At 38.1% G+C, this 18,589-nt stretch overlaps 7 protein-coding genes across 16 annotated transcripts in view; 2 read left to right on the top strand and 5 right to left on the bottom strand.

Moving 5' to 3' along the window:
- Window positions 1–11,350, top strand: part of LOC117230887 (colorectal mutant cancer protein) — a 58,794-nt gene extending 47,444 nt beyond the window's left edge. For all 8 annotated transcript variants that reach the window (XM_033488783.1, XM_033488784.1, XM_033488792.1 and 5 more), the window contains 11 exons: window positions 6,020–6,281; window positions 6,818–6,966; window positions 7,210–7,431; window positions 7,771–7,959; window positions 8,258–8,448; window positions 8,839–9,105; window positions 9,167–9,362; window positions 9,434–9,625; window positions 9,698–9,885; window positions 9,956–10,058; window positions 10,807–11,350. In XM_033488783.1, coding sequence (XP_033344674.1) covers window positions 6,020–6,281; window positions 6,818–6,966; window positions 7,210–7,431; window positions 7,771–7,959; window positions 8,258–8,448; window positions 8,839–9,105; window positions 9,167–9,362; window positions 9,434–9,625; window positions 9,698–9,885; window positions 9,956–10,058; window positions 10,807–10,917 — 2,070 coding nt within the window. In that variant the 3' untranslated portion in view covers window positions 10,918–11,350. The remainder of the gene's footprint in view (window positions 1–6,019; window positions 6,282–6,817; window positions 6,967–7,209; window positions 7,432–7,770; window positions 7,960–8,257; window positions 8,449–8,838; window positions 9,106–9,166; window positions 9,363–9,433; window positions 9,626–9,697; window positions 9,886–9,955; window positions 10,059–10,806) is intronic.
- On the bottom strand, window positions 3,072–4,563 carry LOC117230892. Its single transcript, XM_033488797.1, has 2 exons — window positions 4,498–4,563; window positions 3,072–3,582 (listed from the first exon to the last, which is right to left on the bottom strand). Exon 2 carries the CDS (start codon window positions 3,552–3,554, stop codon window positions 3,342–3,344), a length of 213 nt encoding a protein of 70 aa, XP_033344688.1. The 5' UTR covers window positions 3,555–3,582; window positions 4,498–4,563; the 3' UTR covers window positions 3,072–3,341.
- On the bottom strand, window positions 10,119–10,721 carry LOC117230891 (small integral membrane protein 4). Its single transcript, XM_033488796.1, has 2 exons — window positions 10,316–10,721; window positions 10,119–10,216 (listed from the first exon to the last, which is right to left on the bottom strand). Exon 1 carries the CDS (start codon window positions 10,704–10,706, stop codon window positions 10,368–10,370), a length of 339 nt encoding a protein of 112 aa, XP_033344687.1. The 5' UTR covers window positions 10,707–10,721; the 3' UTR covers window positions 10,119–10,216; window positions 10,316–10,367.
- Window positions 11,351–11,502: 152 nt separating the features above from the next.
- Window positions 11,503–12,045, bottom strand: LOC117230894. 3 transcript variants are annotated; one of them, XM_033488799.1, is made up of 2 exons: window positions 11,955–12,045; window positions 11,503–11,722 (listed from the first exon to the last, which is right to left on the bottom strand). In XM_033488799.1, the coding sequence occupies exon 2, from the start codon at window positions 11,708–11,710 to the stop codon at window positions 11,537–11,539; it is 174 nt and encodes a 57-aa protein (XP_033344690.1). In that variant the 5' UTR covers window positions 11,711–11,722; window positions 11,955–12,045; the 3' UTR covers window positions 11,503–11,536. The 3 variants fall into 3 exon arrangements, with proteins under 3 accessions (XP_033344690.1, XP_033344689.1, XP_033344691.1); XM_033488798.1 differs by having other exon boundaries at window positions 11,912–12,005; XM_033488800.1 differs by lacking the exon at window positions 11,955–12,045 and adding an exon at window positions 11,805–11,904.
- Window positions 12,031–13,194, bottom strand: LOC117230890 (pre-mRNA-splicing factor SPF27). Its single transcript, XM_033488795.1, has 3 exons — window positions 13,040–13,194; window positions 12,640–12,905; window positions 12,031–12,515 (listed from the first exon to the last, which is right to left on the bottom strand). The coding sequence occupies exons 1-3, from the start codon at window positions 13,112–13,114 to the stop codon at window positions 12,113–12,115; spliced, it is 744 nt and encodes a 247-aa protein (XP_033344686.1). The 5' UTR covers window positions 13,115–13,194; the 3' UTR covers window positions 12,031–12,112.
- Window positions 13,195–13,500: 306 nt separating this feature from the next.
- LOC117230830 (60S ribosomal protein L4) lies at window positions 13,501–16,285 on the top strand. The gene is made up of 8 exons (XM_033488688.1): window positions 13,501–13,594; window positions 14,053–14,230; window positions 14,315–14,560; window positions 14,751–14,875; window positions 15,100–15,198; window positions 15,281–15,552; window positions 15,742–15,901; window positions 15,975–16,285. The coding sequence occupies exons 1-8, from the start codon at window positions 13,592–13,594 to the stop codon at window positions 16,194–16,196; spliced, it is 1,305 nt and encodes a 434-aa protein (XP_033344579.1). The 5' UTR covers window positions 13,501–13,591; the 3' UTR covers window positions 16,197–16,285.
- Window positions 16,286–16,373: 88 nt separating this feature from the next.
- LOC117230832 lies at window positions 16,374–17,975 on the bottom strand. Its single transcript, XM_033488690.1, has 2 exons — window positions 17,610–17,975; window positions 16,374–17,317 (listed from the first exon to the last, which is right to left on the bottom strand). The coding sequence occupies exons 1-2, from the start codon at window positions 17,769–17,771 to the stop codon at window positions 17,027–17,029; spliced, it is 453 nt and encodes a 150-aa protein (XP_033344581.1). The 5' UTR covers window positions 17,772–17,975; the 3' UTR covers window positions 16,374–17,026.
- Between the last annotated feature and the right edge of the window lie 614 nt (window positions 17,976–18,589).

The raw sequence follows: 18,589 nt of genomic DNA, 5'->3' as shown, positions 1-18,589 counted from the left end.
GGGCTTGGTCAAGGAATTTACCATCTCGAAAGGGGACACCTACTTGACCCCTTTAGCGGATTAACGGCAGGATTCATTGGAAAAATCTTGTTACGAGCAATCGGTGCTCGGTGATCTCATTACGAGCTCGCTGAATCGAGCTTCGATGCACAAAGTGACAAACATTGTTTCCAAAGCTGTCTGTGCACCATGCAACGTGTCAAGTGTCAGTGTAGAAGAACAAACTTTTGTTCGGTATGAGAAACAACGAATACGTTATGCATACCATATGGTAAAATTTTGTTATGCTATTCGTGACTTTGTTTGTACATTGTATACCATTATTATGGATAAAAAAATGTTTTGAATTGGCTTGATTATTGCGAAAATCCGATACAGAGTATTGCGAAAAGGGATTAAAGTATTTGTAAAAAACAAATGCTTGCGAACTAAATATTAATACAGTAGATCTCTGTTTATCTGAACATATCGAGGAATAAACAGTTCGTATAATAGGAATTTAATACTTCTCTCTGCTACTATATCTTTTCATTCGTATAACAAAATTTCACATTCAGATAAATAGATTTAATACGCGGAATTCCATTTAATAGAGTACCAAGTACAATTTTATTCCGATAAATGGAGTTTCACTGCAAATTGCAACCGAATCTACGAAATATGTAAAATTCTACTTCGCTCCACTGATGTACTCCTCCTGTCCTAATGTACTGCCTCGTTTATAAGTATCGTACGTATTACGACAATCCCGGTTTTATACAAAATGTTCCTGTTTTTTATACAGATGATCGGCTGAAATCAGAAAGGAAACGATTTTCCATTCTTGCTAGGTAATAGACTAAGAATTTATACGAGTCGTTAATAAGCGTTTCGAACACACGTTCAAGACACGTGTATGCAAACGAGACGTCGATAGACCTATTCAGCTCGATGAAGTTGTGGCTCATCCTACGCGATCGACAGGATCCTGGCTCGCCTTTTCCTCTGGAAATCTTCGGAGTTTCGCTCGTAACGTTCGCCTTTCTCTCGGCGTGTTTGCCTTGAAATTTATCGCCTGTTTGCTTTCAAAAGCCAAATCCTCCTGAAGGGAGGCACCTGTTGGCCACGCACCCGCCCCATTTTTCTTTCCACGAGCACCCCACGATACATCGTTATACAACCAAATCCAAACAGAAACGAGCACTGTTCTTTCTCCTATACAAACTTTTTTTTCTAAGGAGCAATATTCGATCGGACTAGGATAATACACGATACGAATGATTAGCAAAATGTCAAACGTACGATGGATCGTCCAAGTTGCAAAAGCAACTGTTCTTTTCTATTTTTAACGATTGAACAGGTCCCAAAGGAAAAATTTCATTGAAAAGCGCGGCATGAAAGTCAATCGCGCAAAACCGGATAGCCGTTGCATTTTCCTGGCAAAAAACCAGTCTTTTCATAGAAAAACTCGCGTTTCTTCGCCGATACGATCGATAGTATTTCAACGCGTTCAACGTTGTTGCGTACTGCAGAGGCGAATGATCGAATTTTCTGCGTACAAAGCTGCGCGACGCGGGTTGACTGTAAAAAAAGAACGTACCACGGTCTGCGATTCAAAATCGCAATAATTTTCCCACCGACGCACAGTACGTCGACTGCCACGATGGTTATCGATGAAAACCAGATTTCGCTAGATTTTTTAGATCGATTAGAAATGAGAGAAATTTCACGGACTAACAAATTTTCAACGATGTCAATGATTTGCATAACATTGTCGGAGGAAAAGTGCACAAATACGATATAACGTAATACGATATGTAACGATCAAACATAATATAATATTTTGCAAAAATGAAACGTTACTATTTAGCGTATATTTCAGGGCAAAACATATGGATATTCGCGTGGCAGTCGATCATGGCAGCTATGAAATGCAAATTTGATCAATAAATTTGTTGCGGTGGCACAACCTAACCCCACTCATAAATTATCTTTATCACTTTCGTAAGTTTTCCCGGATTTCATACGTATAACCACGTGCTCCTTTCTGATCGCTCATATATTGTCCGTACCGTCTATAATCGTCGTGAACAGGTCGACAACTTTCCACGGCATCGAGAAGACGAAGTTTGCCTTTAGTAAGTCCTCTATAACACGTCGACGAAGCTCGTCGCCAGCGGATTTACCCAACCTCCAGTTTCCAAGTAATTTCGTGTATCAAAGACGAGAACGACCTCGGACTTCCATCTATCCAGGGTAGGATATCGGGTATTCGACTGTCGAGAAAGTCGATGCCCCTCTCGGTCACCCTCGTCGCTGGCTTTGCACCACTTTACCGCAATTTCCGGTATCATTTTACGTGGTACGTCTGGCAAGAGAGAAATTCGATGGAATCGGTGATGAAGACACCTGCCTAGCCAGCTTGAAACACGCATGGCAAGAAGAACACGAGAAGGTAGAAGCCCGTGCAAGCTGTCTTCTTTGGTAAACGCCTGGTGAGTCATTGCGAAGAATTCACTTGGTGACCAGGCTCGTTTTGTCGACACGACACGACCGACGACTCGTTGTGCAACGAACTCCACTCGACTCTTGTCGGACTAAACGAATAACCTGGCGTCTACGTGATTACGTGAACATCGACGCGACCATTTGCTCCTATCGACGCACGTGTTGCGTCCTCTTATTCGAACATTCAGTTTATTACTTATATCCAGTTACTTAAACATTTTGCTCTGACGCAATCATCGGCTTGTCGCGCGTACGCGCTTTAACCGAGCAAATAGCGCTAAATAGAACCGCAGAAACGCACGCCTCACACCTGTGCACTCTCTTGCACAATAATTTGCTAACATTAGATAGTTAACGAGCGACGAGTTGCGGGTTACAGGCTTCGTTTTTAGAATTTCGTCATTACGCGTCAAATAGGATAATCGGATGGATTTTGTATGGGAAATTGAAAATTGTTCGCGGCGAGTCCGGCTCGTCGTTCTACGCGAATGGATTAGCTCTGTGTCAGTTATCAATTTTAAACTTTCACGTGACGTGCGCGTATTTGTGATTCTTCGAGTTTCGGTCTTAAAAATCAGATCAAAATCCGAGGAGTCACAAATATGTGAATCGTCAGCTATCCATAAGTTTTCTTTCCGCTCGAGTACGGAATTTCCAGGCGAATCGCGTCGCGTCTAATTGGCGAACGAAAGTAAGCAGGTATAGAGCGTGAAATTACTTCATTTTGCAACGGTACCACGGTTACGTTATACGTTTATTGCAACATCCATTAACATACGCGTGAATCGATGAACGAGCAAGATGACCAATGGCTTAGTCGAGGACCACTTGTATCTTTTACGGTACTGCGACATTCACAACTTCCGGCCACACGAAGGCACTGGATTCTTGTCGCAGTTGTCCGAATTACAAGGAGGAGCAACCATCATGCAGGATCGGCCATTCGGACAAGGTGGAGCGTCTTTGCAGCTCTTGCCTGGCAATCGAACGATTTCATCGTCGTTTTGCGCCATCACTATTGCACAGAATATTGCCAGGATGAACGCCAAGGTCATGGGAAACCTCATCTTCCTCTGTTACGTCCTGCACAGTGTTCTGAAAGTGTGTTAACTCTTGATATTCTCGTGGTACCTCAAAGTATCAAGGTATAATATTTTCACTAAAATGTTCTAAGCTAAATATGCTTGACGATACCGATAATATGAAATAACATAATTGGCATATTCGTAATTGTGAAAGCTTGTGGATCTGTTTCGTTGTTTGGAAAGCTCTTAATCTTCGAACTGTTCAATTTCGATTGAACTATAAATCAGAAAATTTAATTCCAATGTAACGTAAAAGAACGTATATATTATAGTTCATTTTTTAAACAGAAGTCGAATTTATAATTAATTACTTGCGTAAGAAGTTACGTACATCTGCGGTCAAAAGTCTTAGGACAATTTTTATGTTTGCTTCATAGGTGAAAAGGTTAAGCAAAGAACGTTGGAGGTATTAAAATAATTAAAATACGCGCAGTTTGAAATTCGTAATTTAAAAAATTACGAGTAAATACAAATCGAGCTAGAGCGTGCTAAGCATTGCCTCCAATCGATAGTTCACAATTAGTTCGAAAATTCAGTAACTTTCTCATACCGTTACCACGAATTTACCGAAAAGCGATACTTATTATTAAGAATAAAGTTGCAGATAAAAGCTGTGGCTTTTACAGCAAATCGTAAAACCACTTCGCGCGCACTTAACGATATCTCATCGAAGAATAAGAGGTATTAGAGGATGTTTGATTCGAACAAAAGCCAGCGAGTCTACGCTTTCGACGTAGTACGAAATTGAGAGCAATCAAATCGATTTTCCGAGTAAAACGTAAATCGTTAACCCCATCTACCATAACGGAAAAAAGTAACGCGTTGAGATCTCGAAATACAAGAGAAAAAGAAGTTAAATAGACCAAAAAAAAAAATAAATGCCTGGTACGTGTCGTGAGCAAGCCTGGTGACAAAACTAGTTTACCTGTCGTCGAGAGTACACGTGAGATACGCACACGATCCTTTTCCTCTTTCTCGATAAGAGGACGACTCTTGAATGATACTTCGTAATTACGGGTCGTGATTCTTATACGGATCTCTCGGTATTTTTCTCTTCCCCTCTTGATCGGTGTATGTTATCACATGGCCAGGAATCATTAGCGGCTCGTCGTCTTGTAATGTTCGTCATGCACGGTTGCCCTCGCGAAGGGCACTCCGCGAGGAACGATGCCTCGCAAACAGGTATCCGCCATTTTCTACGCATTTTTCCACTTTTCTTCTTTTTCCCTGTTTTCTGTGTTCGCGTTCGTAATACCGCGAATACGACGAAATTAATGAGGACCACCGGTAACAAGAAGAATCGCGTCTGGGACATCTATTTGCGGAAACAGCGCGACGATCCTCTGCTACCAGCTGCTTCTGCTCTTTAACAAATTCCCTGACAAAATAGACGTTTCTTCGTAAATGCGAGAAATTAAATTTGGAATTTAACGTCGATGGTATCGGACTTCTTATTGAAATCACAAATTCGTTATTTTTAGCTTCGATGAGTCGTAATAACGATGATCGATAATTAACGATATTATTTGATACTTGGAAAGAGAATGGTAGTCGAAATAACCAATTGCTGATATTTCTAGAAATTTTGTAAAACTAGCAACGATGCATTTGTCGCTTCGAAACGAGACAATGTGTATTTTAAAATTGATCGGCTAATGGCAAAGTGAGTGGACGACCGTGTTCGACGTTGACCTCGACAAGACGTAAAATTAGTCAATTATTCTTTCCTTCGCTAAGATTTCTGCATAATATATTGCAATTCACCGTAAGTAGGAATTTATTCGACAGTCAAGGCTGATCGAGACAGAAGATTGATCAAAATGACTGCCGTACTGTATTCTTCCAAAACGTAGTTTGCAATTAGGAAGATCCTTGCGCGTTTGTCTTGACTCGACCAAGACAGGTTGCGTCACGAGACGCGACAAATCCATGGAAATCTTCGAATTATAATATCACAGGATCTTCTTAATTATCGACCCTGATCGAATCTCCTTGAAACTTTTATCAACTGACTAGCATCGAACCTTTCAACTGAAGAATCTTCTAGGAAAGTGAGCTGACACTCCTCCTCGAAAGAAGCTGTTCGTTTCTTTCGGTCATTGAGGGTTTTTTCAGTTCATTGTCATACTAATCGCCGAACATCACGTCTATCGGCAGCGAGGATCTCTTACGTACCAGGATCTGTATCTTCTAAACGCATGATTTCCCCAAGCTAAAAGACTTCATATTTCAAATCTACCGTCTCGTCCCACGAAACTACATCAAATTTCGTCTCGAAGAGCAGGCCACTTTTCGAATACAAAAGTCCAATTCCGAATACAAAGTTCCAGCATCCCTCTAACACCCTGTGAAAGCTTTCCGTCGAACAAAACCAAAACAACGAAGAAATTTCATCAACGATGAAATATGGTCGATGATTGATCCGAGGGTGGTCGGTTCTGTTGCAGCTGCATGCGGCCGCGTTATCATCGCTGCGGTCCGAGGTAGCCGAGCTGAATTCAAGGCTGGTGGCGGCGACACGAGCCAGGGAGGCGACCGAGGCGGCTCTGGTCCGCGCGGAGGTGCAAGCCGCGCGAGCGGAACAGAGGGCAGAGCAGCAAGCGGCGAGGCACGAGGAGAGGCTGACCGAGTTGCATTCCGTGATCGCCGAGCTCGGCAGGCAGCTCGAGAGGCATCGCGCTACCGTAATTGCCGAGGAGGATGAGTCCGGTAAGGGAGAGAACGAAACGACCGATTCCGTAAATCTGTGCACCGTGCTCGGTCTCTGCCTCCCTCCGACAGAGATTTATGGACCGAGGCCGTTTGATGTTTTAACGCGTTCCCCGCTGGGAAGCCGCTTCGCCGTTCGTTTCACGGTGTCCAACGACGTCGCCAAAATTCGAGATATCTTCGTGCAGATTTATATTTCTCCCGATCATGGTGTGTCCGTTTTATATTGTATTTTACAGTAACTCGTTGGTTCTGGGTAACTTTGGCCAATTGAATATTTTTTTCTTGCGAATTATTAGGTTGTTGAGTAAGTTGGAAAACGCGATGGCATTTATACGCCTTGCGTGGTATGTGTTTTATGACGAGTCGTAGAGAGATAAATTAGCAAAATAATTTAAGGAGATTTCCTCGTAAAACGATCAATTGAATAGATCGTAACGCAAGTTTTAATTCGCCGTTTGATGATTATAGCGACTTTTACACACTTCGTTCGAAGACTTTGTTCTGTTTCGTTTGACCCTTTCCAATCAATTTAGAAATAGAGACAAGCAGAGACGCGGAGGGGTCGATCACTAACCCGGTGGAAGAGAGCGAAGGTGGAGGTGACATTCAGGGTGATGGAGATCGTACATTGGGAGATGCCGATTCCAGCTGCTGCGAGGACATCGAGCCACGTACCGCCGAGGTATGTCCATCAAAGGATTACAAAGTTCTTCGGTGAAACTTAGAAGGTAGTAGCGTAATTGCCTGGAAAGTCTGGGAAACGCGTTTAAGATTTTGCAAACGTAAAATGTTCGTAGCAGACGTACAACTTTCAAACTATGCAAAATAGACTCGAAATCGAATCGAAAGAAGTTCCTTAACTCGGACGAGTTGCTAGATCCTGCGCGTAATATAGTTGCGATTAAACGATCATTTACATCGACAGAATGGAAGAGAACAGCTAGACAGTCCGGCGGCGTTACCAACACCGGAGCCAACACAACAGGCGGCCTCGTGCCAAAGCGTGGCCGTGGCAGCGTTACAAGAAGAGGTCACAGCCCTTCGAGCGGAGATCGCGAGTTTACAGGCTCAGCTGGCTAATTTCAAGAATCAGGCTAGCAATCAGAGGCAACAGGCTGGCAGCGAGTCGCCCCGCAGAGAAATACGAGTGGGTAGCACACAATCCGACCTATTGTAACGTGCTGCAAAATACGCGCACCCTCCGCATGGTCTCGACGTATAGAGACGTTATATGATGTTACAGTTTTGCAACGAGCTGAACTGAGTTTTCGTCCGCGATGAAAAGAAGATCGTTCTTTTCATCTCGATGCACCCGAAATGCATTTTCCTCCTCCCCCTTTGGAACGAACCGCTGAATACCGAACGAATTTTTTGCACAGTTACCCCCGTGCTTTGGCCAGCCTTTGATCAGCCCAACACTTTCACAAAAATATTTATCAACCCTTCCGACTGTAATGTTCTCCTCGTGCTCCTTTGATTTCCGCAGACAAGAGGCAACACCAGTTCGCCGGAACCTTTGAGTGCACCTTGCTCGCCACTCTTGCCACCCCTGCAGACACCGCCGACAAAGAGCGTAACGAGGGAGGAAGCTCCGGTTCTTAAAATAGCCGAGAGGGTAAGACTCAGGAGGACCGACGAGAGGCACATCACAGGACCTGATATTACCAACCTGGGGGTACGTTATCGTCTCTGGTTGTTCGTACTTTTCACTCTTAGCTTGTAGTTACAATGGTATCTCGTTCTGTGATACAACCAGGACAATCGGATGCAGCCCCGTTTATAAATATCAGGACACCTGATAATATCATACGAAGCGCGATAATCGATCTGAATTAGCAGGAAATGGATTTACCCGTCAAAATTCGTGATCTAAAATACACGATAAAAATTGACAGAAACTGTTTGCAAGAGTTATAGAAAAATAACGGATTTGTTTCTGTTTCCATTTAATAACTTTATGGTCATTTAAATAGGTATGTTCCACGATGGTGGCTGAACATCTGGTCTCGGACCTTTTGGAGCACTCGAATCTTCAGGAATTGAATGGATCCGAAAAACAGTTCGAAGTGGAGACGGAAAGGTTAAACAGCAGGTTGGAACACGCGCGAGCAAATAACGCTGTCCTTGCGTTGACTTTGCACGAGAGTAAGGCGCAATGTGACAGGTATTTTTGTGTTCCAATTGTGAAATACGAAGTATCGTTAGTAACGTGGTGAAGCCGTAAACTAAAACATTAAGTAGGATCAGCTATTAATTTAGCTGTAGCTAGGGCTAAACGCCAGATACCTATGTGTCTATTGTCGTTTAAAATTATAATCGTATTTGTGTTTTTATCGTAATGATAAAACAAGATGAAACCTAGATAAAAATTTTACTTATTAAATATTATAATATGTATCTTACTTTGTATATTTAATACGTTTTGCACATTACATGCATTCTGCACATTTTTGCACTGTAGATATTTTGAATACCGATTGATTTTACAACTTCACCATATGCCATTTACTATACAAGTATGTAAAAAATATGTACAAGTGTTTCTCTATTCCAGATTGAGTCTCCTAGTTGGAAAGTACGAGTCGAATGCAACCGCGTTGCGATTAGCACTCTCCTATAGTGATCGCGCGATAGAGGCTTACGATGTCCTGGTAGCGTTACTAGAAAGCGAGATCGCTCTATCGACAGAAAGGAACAGCATCACGATCGATAACAGAAGAGCGGCTGAACACGTAGCCTATCATGTGTTGAATAAATTGGAGAACGAATGTATGAATACTTTAAACGCGCCGTGGGAAGATAGTATAGTTTTATCAGACGAGTGAGTACATTGCCAAATTTCGATGAGCTTGTAATTTTTCTTAATAATCTGGTATCTTCAGGTCTGAGGTGGCTTGGTCCGTGGAAGACGAACAAAGACTCAGAAGGCACATTAGTAGACTCAAAGGAGAACGAGCCATGGTCAGATCGACTGTAGTGGAGTTAGAAAGTGTTCACGCTGAACCATTGAATTCAAAGAATACAATTTCCCTCGCCGAAGCCCGGAAATTAGATTTAGAAACAGCTGTACTTATGCAGGTCCGTCCGAGACGACGATTAGCTTCGAATTCTTGGAAGTTCCAAAAATAAATGTAATCAATTTCGTATAGGAATTGATGGCTATGAGAGAGGACAAGGCGGAACTACGGGCACGAGTCTTCCTACTGGAAAAGGAACGAGCTACCATAGAATTGAAATTAAACGCACGTGATACGCAAATCGCAGCTCAGCATGCTGCTATCGAACATCTTCAGGGTCAGCTCAGCGATACAGAGGCCATGCTGGCTATGGCTACGAATAAAGTAAGTACATAATGGCTATTTAAAACAAAAATCTCTTTCTCGAGTTAATGATACGATATAAATTACGTATAGGATCGAGGTTTAAGCGATAACGAGAGCGAAGGCATAGAATCTGAGTTGATAGAGGCACTGGGTCGAGAAGCTAGGCTAAAGGAACGTCTACAGGAATTAGTATCCACTTTAGACAAAGTTAATAAAAACTCTGAACTGCGCCATCAACAGTCTGCTGAGCTTGTTAACGATTTGAAAAGAGCTAATGGGTAATTGAATTACGTATAACGGTAGATTTACAATCGATCGAGAAATCTTATTTTTTAACTTTGTTTTTAGAGCTCTGGTACAAACTTTAGAGAAGTCTAAGAAAAAATATCAATCCAGATTAAAAAAGCTGGAGCAACAAATGTTGGGCATGGTGGAGAGGCATGCTGCTCAGGTATGAACAAGCATAAATGTGGTGTGTGATATGAAGGAAGTTAAGAAGAACTGCTAGATGTCGTGCTTATACGTCTATAAAACAATTTATTACACTTTGTACATGTTTTTGCATAAATTACATTCTTTGCATCTTCGTAATATTAGTCTTCAGAAGACCTATAAAAGTATAATGCATTATTAAAAGCTTCGTCGCTGTGAAAGTGAGATATTGACGTTAAATGTTATATTTAAAAATTTGCTATTGCAAATGCTCACATGCTCCATCTTCGTTCATTAATTTGTTACTACTATTTGCTACGATATACATTTATCTATTCACTTGTGCATTCATTTCTGCTAATCTTTGTTCAACTGCTTCTTCTATTCTTCTTCTTTTATATGTACTATAGAAGTTAACCTCTCCGACATGCCAGTGTATCATAACGAACTCTAACAAACCACCCATTAAAAACATTATGGGTAAAAATCGAAATTCCCCTAAAGATTTTCCAGGCACTTTATTTAAAGTTCTCCTTATCGTTCTCTTTATGTTGAATTTTGGTAAGATCGGCATTTTTACAGTACACCGCACGCTGCCGCTTCTGCCATATGACTGTCGCCATCTTGTACTTTCAGTATCGAGCTGTCTGATTCTGCGCAGTTGCATTTTATCACCCTAATCAAAATTAGTGATGCAACATGTAACTAAATTACTTAGTTACAACTTTCAATTTTTTCTTTTTTTTACACGTATGATTAATTTATAGGTAAAATCTCTAAAACAACGGATAGCATTGCTAGAGGAGGAATCTACAGGATATAAAACAAATTTACCACTCCAATCACAGAGTTCTGGCGCCAGCGAGACATCATTATGACAATTTAGTGATTAATCGAAATCGATCAATACGGGCTCTACGAGTGTTTTTAAACTATCCTTCCCTTCGTTATAAAACGATCGAAACGGAGATAAAAATTTACGTATTTTTCTACACGAATAGTTGCCCAAGAATAATGCTTGATTATTCGCTTTTGTAATTATATATAAAAGAAAACAAGTACGAGTTAGTAGCTATCCTAACAAATGAAATTACAAGCTAGGCTTACACAAAAATGCGCTGCTGACACATCAATGCAAGCAAACTATTTAAGAAAGTCCTCCAAGTATACTGTGAATTATAAATAATTGTTACATGATACTATATGTCATTTATAGACGATGATATTCATCTTGTAAATATGTATATTTCAAGCATTAAAGAAAAGCGTGATACGTGTAAACTATGATGAAATAAATTGTGCTTTATTAAATCTCGCATTGTGATTAAAATTTGAGTGTAACTTCAAGTTGCTGCTTCATTTTTTTAGTTTTCGTTATTATTCCTTCCCTATCAATTTAACCCCATTTCTCCTTACAAAAGATCTTAATGTTTAATAGATTATTAAAACAATTGAAAAATTAATAGCAGTAACCGAATCAATTTATTTAATTACATATTATTTACGATCTTGTAGTTCTGACAGTCTTTTCTGAAATGCCTCTTCTATCAAATCATCTAAATCGTCAAGGGGCCTGTATATAAGATGCACAGCTTGCGAACCAGACGCAGTCGCAAGAAATACTAATGAAATAAAGGAAATAAGTCGAGGCCATGACATACCATACGGCATTGTACCAACTACCTGTAAAGAACAAATATAATTAAAATCTCTTAAATATTTACAGTATTTTATCTTTTTCGTATATTATACCGCAATATTTAACCTCTTTCACACCACTTCGACGATATTTCACTACCGATAACGAAAGATTAATAATATTTTTAATAAATTAGTCTCTGCACCAGTTATTCATTGTTTATATTAACTTACCTAGCTTAATATATTTATCCAGCAATAATTTATAAAATAATACCTTGTGTTCCTTAAGATATCGTATATAACTTTATATAACCTATTTCGGAAATGAATAGGATCGATAGTTTACTGTCAATTTTAAATATAATCAATGTATTTAAATAATATCGTTATAATAAAATACAAAACATAATTAGTCACAATTTTATATACATTTTAAGGTTCTTGATTTTGTTGTTCTTGCTGATCCATTTTTGTTGCCATAACCTCAGTTGCACTTTTCTCTGGAATGTCAGGTTCTTCCTCTCCTGGCACATCATTGATTTCTACACCCTCACCCTTATTCATCATAGATTTCTGTATTTCTTCTTCTAAGTGAACACACGCTTGTTCAATCTCATAATTTTTTGACACTAGTCCTACCCATTGTGCTTCTAATGCCCTTAACTTTTCTCCACCTTGAGTTTGCATAGATTTTCTTTGCCAATTAACCTCTTGAATTCTTTTCCTTAATGCTTGTAGCTGTTTTTGAGCTTGACTCACTAGTTGTACTAATACTTCCAAATAAGATTTCCATGCTTCGCATCCATATTCCATCATTAACTCAAGATTACAGATTCTGCATTATTATTGAACATCACAATAATATATCAATTTAACATTACATCCTCATCACAATCTCGTAATTGCTTACATATTAAACAAAAATATAAAAAAAATATAATAGTAATCATAGTATTTACCTGGTAGCCTGATGTTCCAATTGTGCACTGCTATTTTTTACACTTTCATTCCACGCTGCAAGATCATTCATTTTACCTGGTGGAGGTGGAGGTAACTCATAGCGCTTCATACTGAGTACTTCCATAGGTAAACGGTTTTGCATTCGCTCAAATTCATGTTTCATAACCTCTGTCTCAAAAGCAGTAATATTTAATGATGGCAAATGTTCTAAATAGTTTTTTGTCGGTCTATAACGACGAGTTTCTTCTTCAACCATGGCCAAAGCCTAAAATATTTAATAACTACGTATGAATTCGCAATTTATTTAATATGCTCATATAAACAATATAACCTCAAAATCAGTTTAATAATTATTTATAACAAAAGAATTATTATAAATAACAGAAAACTATTACTTACTGCTTCTCTAACTCCAGGTTCATCGTATCCTTGGTCAATATAGGGTAATGCATCAACTATAACTTCTCCCGCCATTTAAAGAAATTGCACAAATAAACACTTTTGAATGTCAATGTACAATTGTAATTCTCTGGCAAAGTTTAAATTTTGTATGACGTACTTCCGACTAGACAAACATCACTTAAGAACGAATCTGTACCAATCACAGTTCAACGTTTCTCGTCATACTGTAATACTATTGGTAGATGACTATGGAAACACAAATAATAAAATATAATTTCTACTATAAAAATATTCGAATAAATGGAAATATTACAAATAAAAAAATAAACTCTTTGTTGTACGAGTATGTTAAATTTGTTATATATAAATATTTAGATAAAATAGTGTAGACAATTGTAAACATAACATAAGGAATTGTTGAATTCTGAGCATGCGCGACTTTTGGCACGTAATATCCGCTCGCGTCCTTCTTCCTTTTTAGTCAGGTAAGGCGTACAAGCTGTCTGGCTAGTTTGTCTGATGCGTGAAAAGTTATAAAAAGAACGCGAAATGGTAAGAAATCCTGCATTTTATTTGGAATGCATTAAAGGTTAATATTTTATATAATTTTATTGTTATATTTTCCAATAATTCCCAAGAATTTGGTTTTGAATTAAAGCTTGTACACAGTCCATAGTTGACCACGTGTAATGATCTGTAGCGTACAAACTTGCATAGCTTGGTTTTGATATATGTTTAAATGTAACTTGTGACTTTATATATTTTCTTTTGCAATATTCTTTTCAGTAGAATAAAACAGTTTTACTACATATAGATATGTTTACATTGAATATGCGTGATTCCCATCTTTTAATCCGCCATGTGCCGTCAATAGAAATCGTTTATAATTCTATCAGAACATGAAATTTTTTACTTTACTTTTCTCTTTTTTTTTTCAGAATTAATCTTAAGATTATCGATAGTTGTACGTAGATTTGTATCTCATTCTGATTCTTGTTTTTATTTTTTAGTCGTTATCAACGGCGCGGCCGCTTGTTACGGTATATACCGATAAAAATGAATCGTCAGGCGATACGATTTCTCTACCGGCTGTATTTAAAGCACCTATTCGGCCTGATATCGTGAATTTTGTTCACCAGCAAGTCTCTAAGAATAGTAGACAGCCATATTGTGTATCTAAGGAAGCTGGTGAGTATATAGTGTTTTATGCTCGTTTTTTTTATCTTTTGAAGAACTAATTTGCAATTATTAAATGTAGGTTTGTTTTGTTAGGTCATCAAACCTCTGCCGAGTCATGGGGTACTGGACGTGCCGTAGCACGTATACCTCGTGTACGTGGTGGTGGTACTCACCGCTCTGGTCAGGGTGCTTTTGGTAACATGTGTAGAGGTGGACGCATGTTTGCTCCAACAAAGCCATGGAGACGCTGGCATCGTCGAATTAATGTTAACCAGAAAAGATACGCTATTGTTTCTGCTATTGCTGCATCTGGTGTCCCAGCCCTTGTACAATCTAAGGGTAAATTCTCTGAGATAAAGTAATAAATCCTACTTTATATGCAATATTTTAATGATGAATAGCTTTGGTCCGTGTTGCTGAAATGACGTTGATTATTTTAATAGCTTTATGCTGATTTATGTAAATGTTTTAATATATGTAGTTTGCTTTGAAAAGAATAATATATATACTATCTCTTTTTTATGTTTAGGTCATATGATTCAAGAAGTTCCAGAATTTCCATTAGTAGTATCCGACAAAATTCAGGAATATAACAAGACTAAACAAGCTGTTATCTTCCTGAGACGTATCAAGGCATGGAATGATATTCAAAAAGTAAGTATACTTTCAAAAGTTGTATCTTTGCACCGTAGAATGTCCGCATCTTCATTAAAACAATTTTAATTTAGGTGCCCCTATCAGGTGCTAAATAAATACGGTTATTATAGGCGTTCCGGACTAGCTGAATTAATTGCTAGGATGGGGTATTTTTAATCGAACAGGTTCAATCTAAATATATTAATTTAGAAGAAACTAATATACTTTCGTTTTATTAATAGGTTTATAAGTCTCAACGTTTCCGTGCTGGCAAAGGTAAAATGCGTAACCGCAGACGCATTCAACGACGTGGACCTCTGATTGTATATGGTCAAGATCAGGTATACAAATAACTAAAAAATGATAGTTGTTTATTTTTTCAAGATTAAAAAGCTAATATTCGTCTTCATCATATATTTTTAGGGTATTCGTAAGGCATTCCGCAACATTCCTGGTGTTGATCTTATGAATATTAACAAAATGAACTTGCTTAAATTGGCACCTGGTGGCCACGTTGGGCGTTTTGTAATTTGGACAAAATCTGCCTTTGAAAAGTTAGATGCTCTTTACGGGACTTGGCGCAAAGAATCCCAACTTAAGGCCGATTATAACTTACCCTACCCGAAAATGGCGAACACGGATTTGTCGAGACTCCTGAAATCGCAAGAAATTCGTAAAGTTCTGAGGGCACCAAGGCATGTAGATTTACGTTTTATTATACATTTTCAACGAATACATATCTTATTCATGATGAATTTTATGGTCCGTGTTACTGATCAACAGTGATTATAATTTTTAACCACTTCTGATGTTTAATGCTTATAAATATTTTATAATTATGTCACTTACGATGTATTTGCTCAAGATAAATCTTGAACTTGTAGGAAGAAGGTGGTCCGTAGTGTCAAGAAATTGAACCCATTGACCAACACGCGTGCTATGTTACGTCTCAATCCATATGCAGCTGTTCTGAAACGTGCAGCGATTTTGACAGCAAAGAAACGTCAGCAAGAGAGAGATCTTGCTCTAGCAGAGAAGCGTGGAGTAAGTTTAATGTTAAATTGAAAAATATTCGTGTCATGCATACAGATTTAACGAAAATATTTCACATTTACAGGTCAAGCTGCCAAAGACTGTACCTGCTGTAAAGAGTAAACTACTCCGGGAAAGACGCGCGAAACAAATTCTTAAATGCAGGGAAGTGTTAAAGAACAAGCCCAAGGGCGTAGCATCAGCTACTGTTGTCGAGGCGAAACCTAGGAAGATTTCAAAACGAATTCAGAGGGCCATTGCAAAAACTCATCCCGAAAAGAAAGACACACTTTTTCAAAAGATATAAATTTTTATCAACGTTTGTTGTTGACCCATGAACTTCATTTGCTTTGAATAAAATATGGGAAAGCAACTACAGGAAGATCAGCTTTGTAATTAATGTAACTATATTTCCTACCTTTGACGCAGTTTTATTTGTTTAAGTAAAAGCATACAAGTAATATGATATTATAAAACAGGTACACACGATACCATCATGTATGTTTCTTTTTAACAGGAGCTCGCATAAAAATCGTGTTGTTACATATTTCGATCGACACTTCCTTCGCATTTGCTTCAGGCGGTATTAAGAAGTTTATATTCCTAACATTCGATAGTTCTTCCGAACTATGCAATTTTATGTTTAACATATTCTCAGTCGCCAAGGTAGCTGTTCCTATTTTTAATCCCTCCGTCTTTATTTCTGCCTGTAAATACGCAACGCCATATTAACCAATTCCTTCAGATGAACTATTTAATTTAAAATTGATGTACAGCATAATATTCTTTATGATCAATGACATAAAAATTCGGAATTTTCTCAAAGGTAAAGCTCATTTTACGTCCATTCATCATCATTTCAAAATTCATATAATCATTTTGCTTTAAGGTGACTGCGTTTTCTTGATAATGATGCGTTAGTTTATCCATAATAATCATCCAAACTTGCATAACAAAGAAAAGTTACGAAATTTGTGATTTGATTCAAATCATTTTCACGGGTCAATTGGATGAAGTTGATAAGAATCTCGACATCGTACGCTCGTCTTTTATCTTATCGAACTTGTCACTTTGATTGCTAATAGCTTCATAAGGGAAAGCTAAAATATTGAAATCTGCTCCTCAATCTTGCTCAATCTATTTGCTCTGTTTTATCGCAGGAGGAGCCGTGAGAATGAGCATCCCGTTTACGTTGTCCACAACGGCTCGAACTTTCGCGTTGTCGATACCTTCCGGTATTAGTAAATTTTCGCAATGCTTCATCATTCTCTTGATTAAGTTGCCAAAAACTGATCTTTCGCTGATATCTGGTAACTGTTTTGTTAATTGCTCTTCCAAAGCCTTGATCATGTTTATACGGAGATTGTTCCCTTTTACAGTTATTTTAATAGAAGACAGATCTACCTCTGGTCCCAATAATATTTTCGTCTATATCATATGATATGTTATGATAATGATAAATAAACGAATCGTTGATTTAATTTCATTAATCCATTAAGGAACCCGTAGTAGAATGATGCATAAAGTTACATCATTGGAAAACGTAAATAATTCACATATTTTTATTAATATGTGTAAACATTTTTCCTATCCATCAATTAATCAAAAAAATATAAATAAAATATTATGTTAATATAACATTGGTCCTTGATGGATTGATAGCAGTTATGTTAAAAATGTATTATTGATTTAATTTAATTTTAATCTTAATTATTTAAACCTCGTAAACGCTGTCTGGTCGAATACCACTGGACACGATTTGCGTTACATAGTTGGTTTCCACCGATTTCACGGAAACCTCGGTCGGTTCTTGCTTAGTTTTGTTTCCGGGAGTATTCAACATTTTGCGGGTTTTCGAACATTGACTTCTCTTTATATCCATCTTTCAGACACTAAGGGGACACCTTGTTATCGCATCAAACTCTCGCTTACGAAGGACAGCTCGAGCGACGCGTCGAAGGAGTGCAACAAGAAATTTTCAACGATATCGTTGCAACAATCAAATTCACGGATTAAAATGCGATATGTTCTGAAACGATAGGTTTACTTGTCAATTTGGAAAGCGTGCCAAAGTGACATGTGAGAATCAGTGGATAACAAAAGAGCGTGGACATCTTCTCGTTTTAAATTGCCAGGTTCCAACAATATTCTTTCCTCAAACTATCATCTATAGAATATCGAAGTAGAAAAGAAAGGTATTTTAATTTTCAATACTTTAATCCTACTGCGGTCCTCGAATTTTTATATCCCAATGTATCCATTTTTGCTTCAATCGTTATTCATTTTTGTCCTAATAAGTAAAAGGATTGTTAACGTTTTAAGAAGAATTTTAACGTACAGTACTGAACAAAAGCGGGAAATAATTTCTTTATTCTATTCATCTAACATTGAATAATAATAAAACGTTTTATCGCTTCCTTCGATCTTGTTAATATCTAAACTAAATCAAAAAAGATGTGTTAGGGATGAAGTTTCACCCGTGATAGCATAAATGTGATTGTCTTGTAATAATATCTTGTAACAGTTAAAAAGTTTGTTAACTATAAAAATACGTGATTATCTTCAAAATTGCAAAGAACGCAGTAGGGTTTAATATAAAGTTGAAGAAAAATTTCATTCTATTCTAATTCTTGCAACAATACCACAGAACTAATCTCGAGCTTAAATTGGTCATAGATAACGAGGAAGAGAATGTCTGTG

Source organism: Bombus vosnesenskii, unplaced genomic scaffold (assembly GCF_011952255.1).
Source record: "Bombus vosnesenskii isolate JDL3184/JDL3185 unplaced genomic scaffold, Bvos_JDL3184-5_v1.1 scf7180000013267, whole genome shotgun sequence".
Taxonomy (NCBI): Eukaryota; Metazoa; Arthropoda; class Insecta; order Hymenoptera; family Apidae; genus Bombus; species Bombus vosnesenskii.
This window is presented reverse-complemented; position numbering and strand designations above follow the sequence as displayed.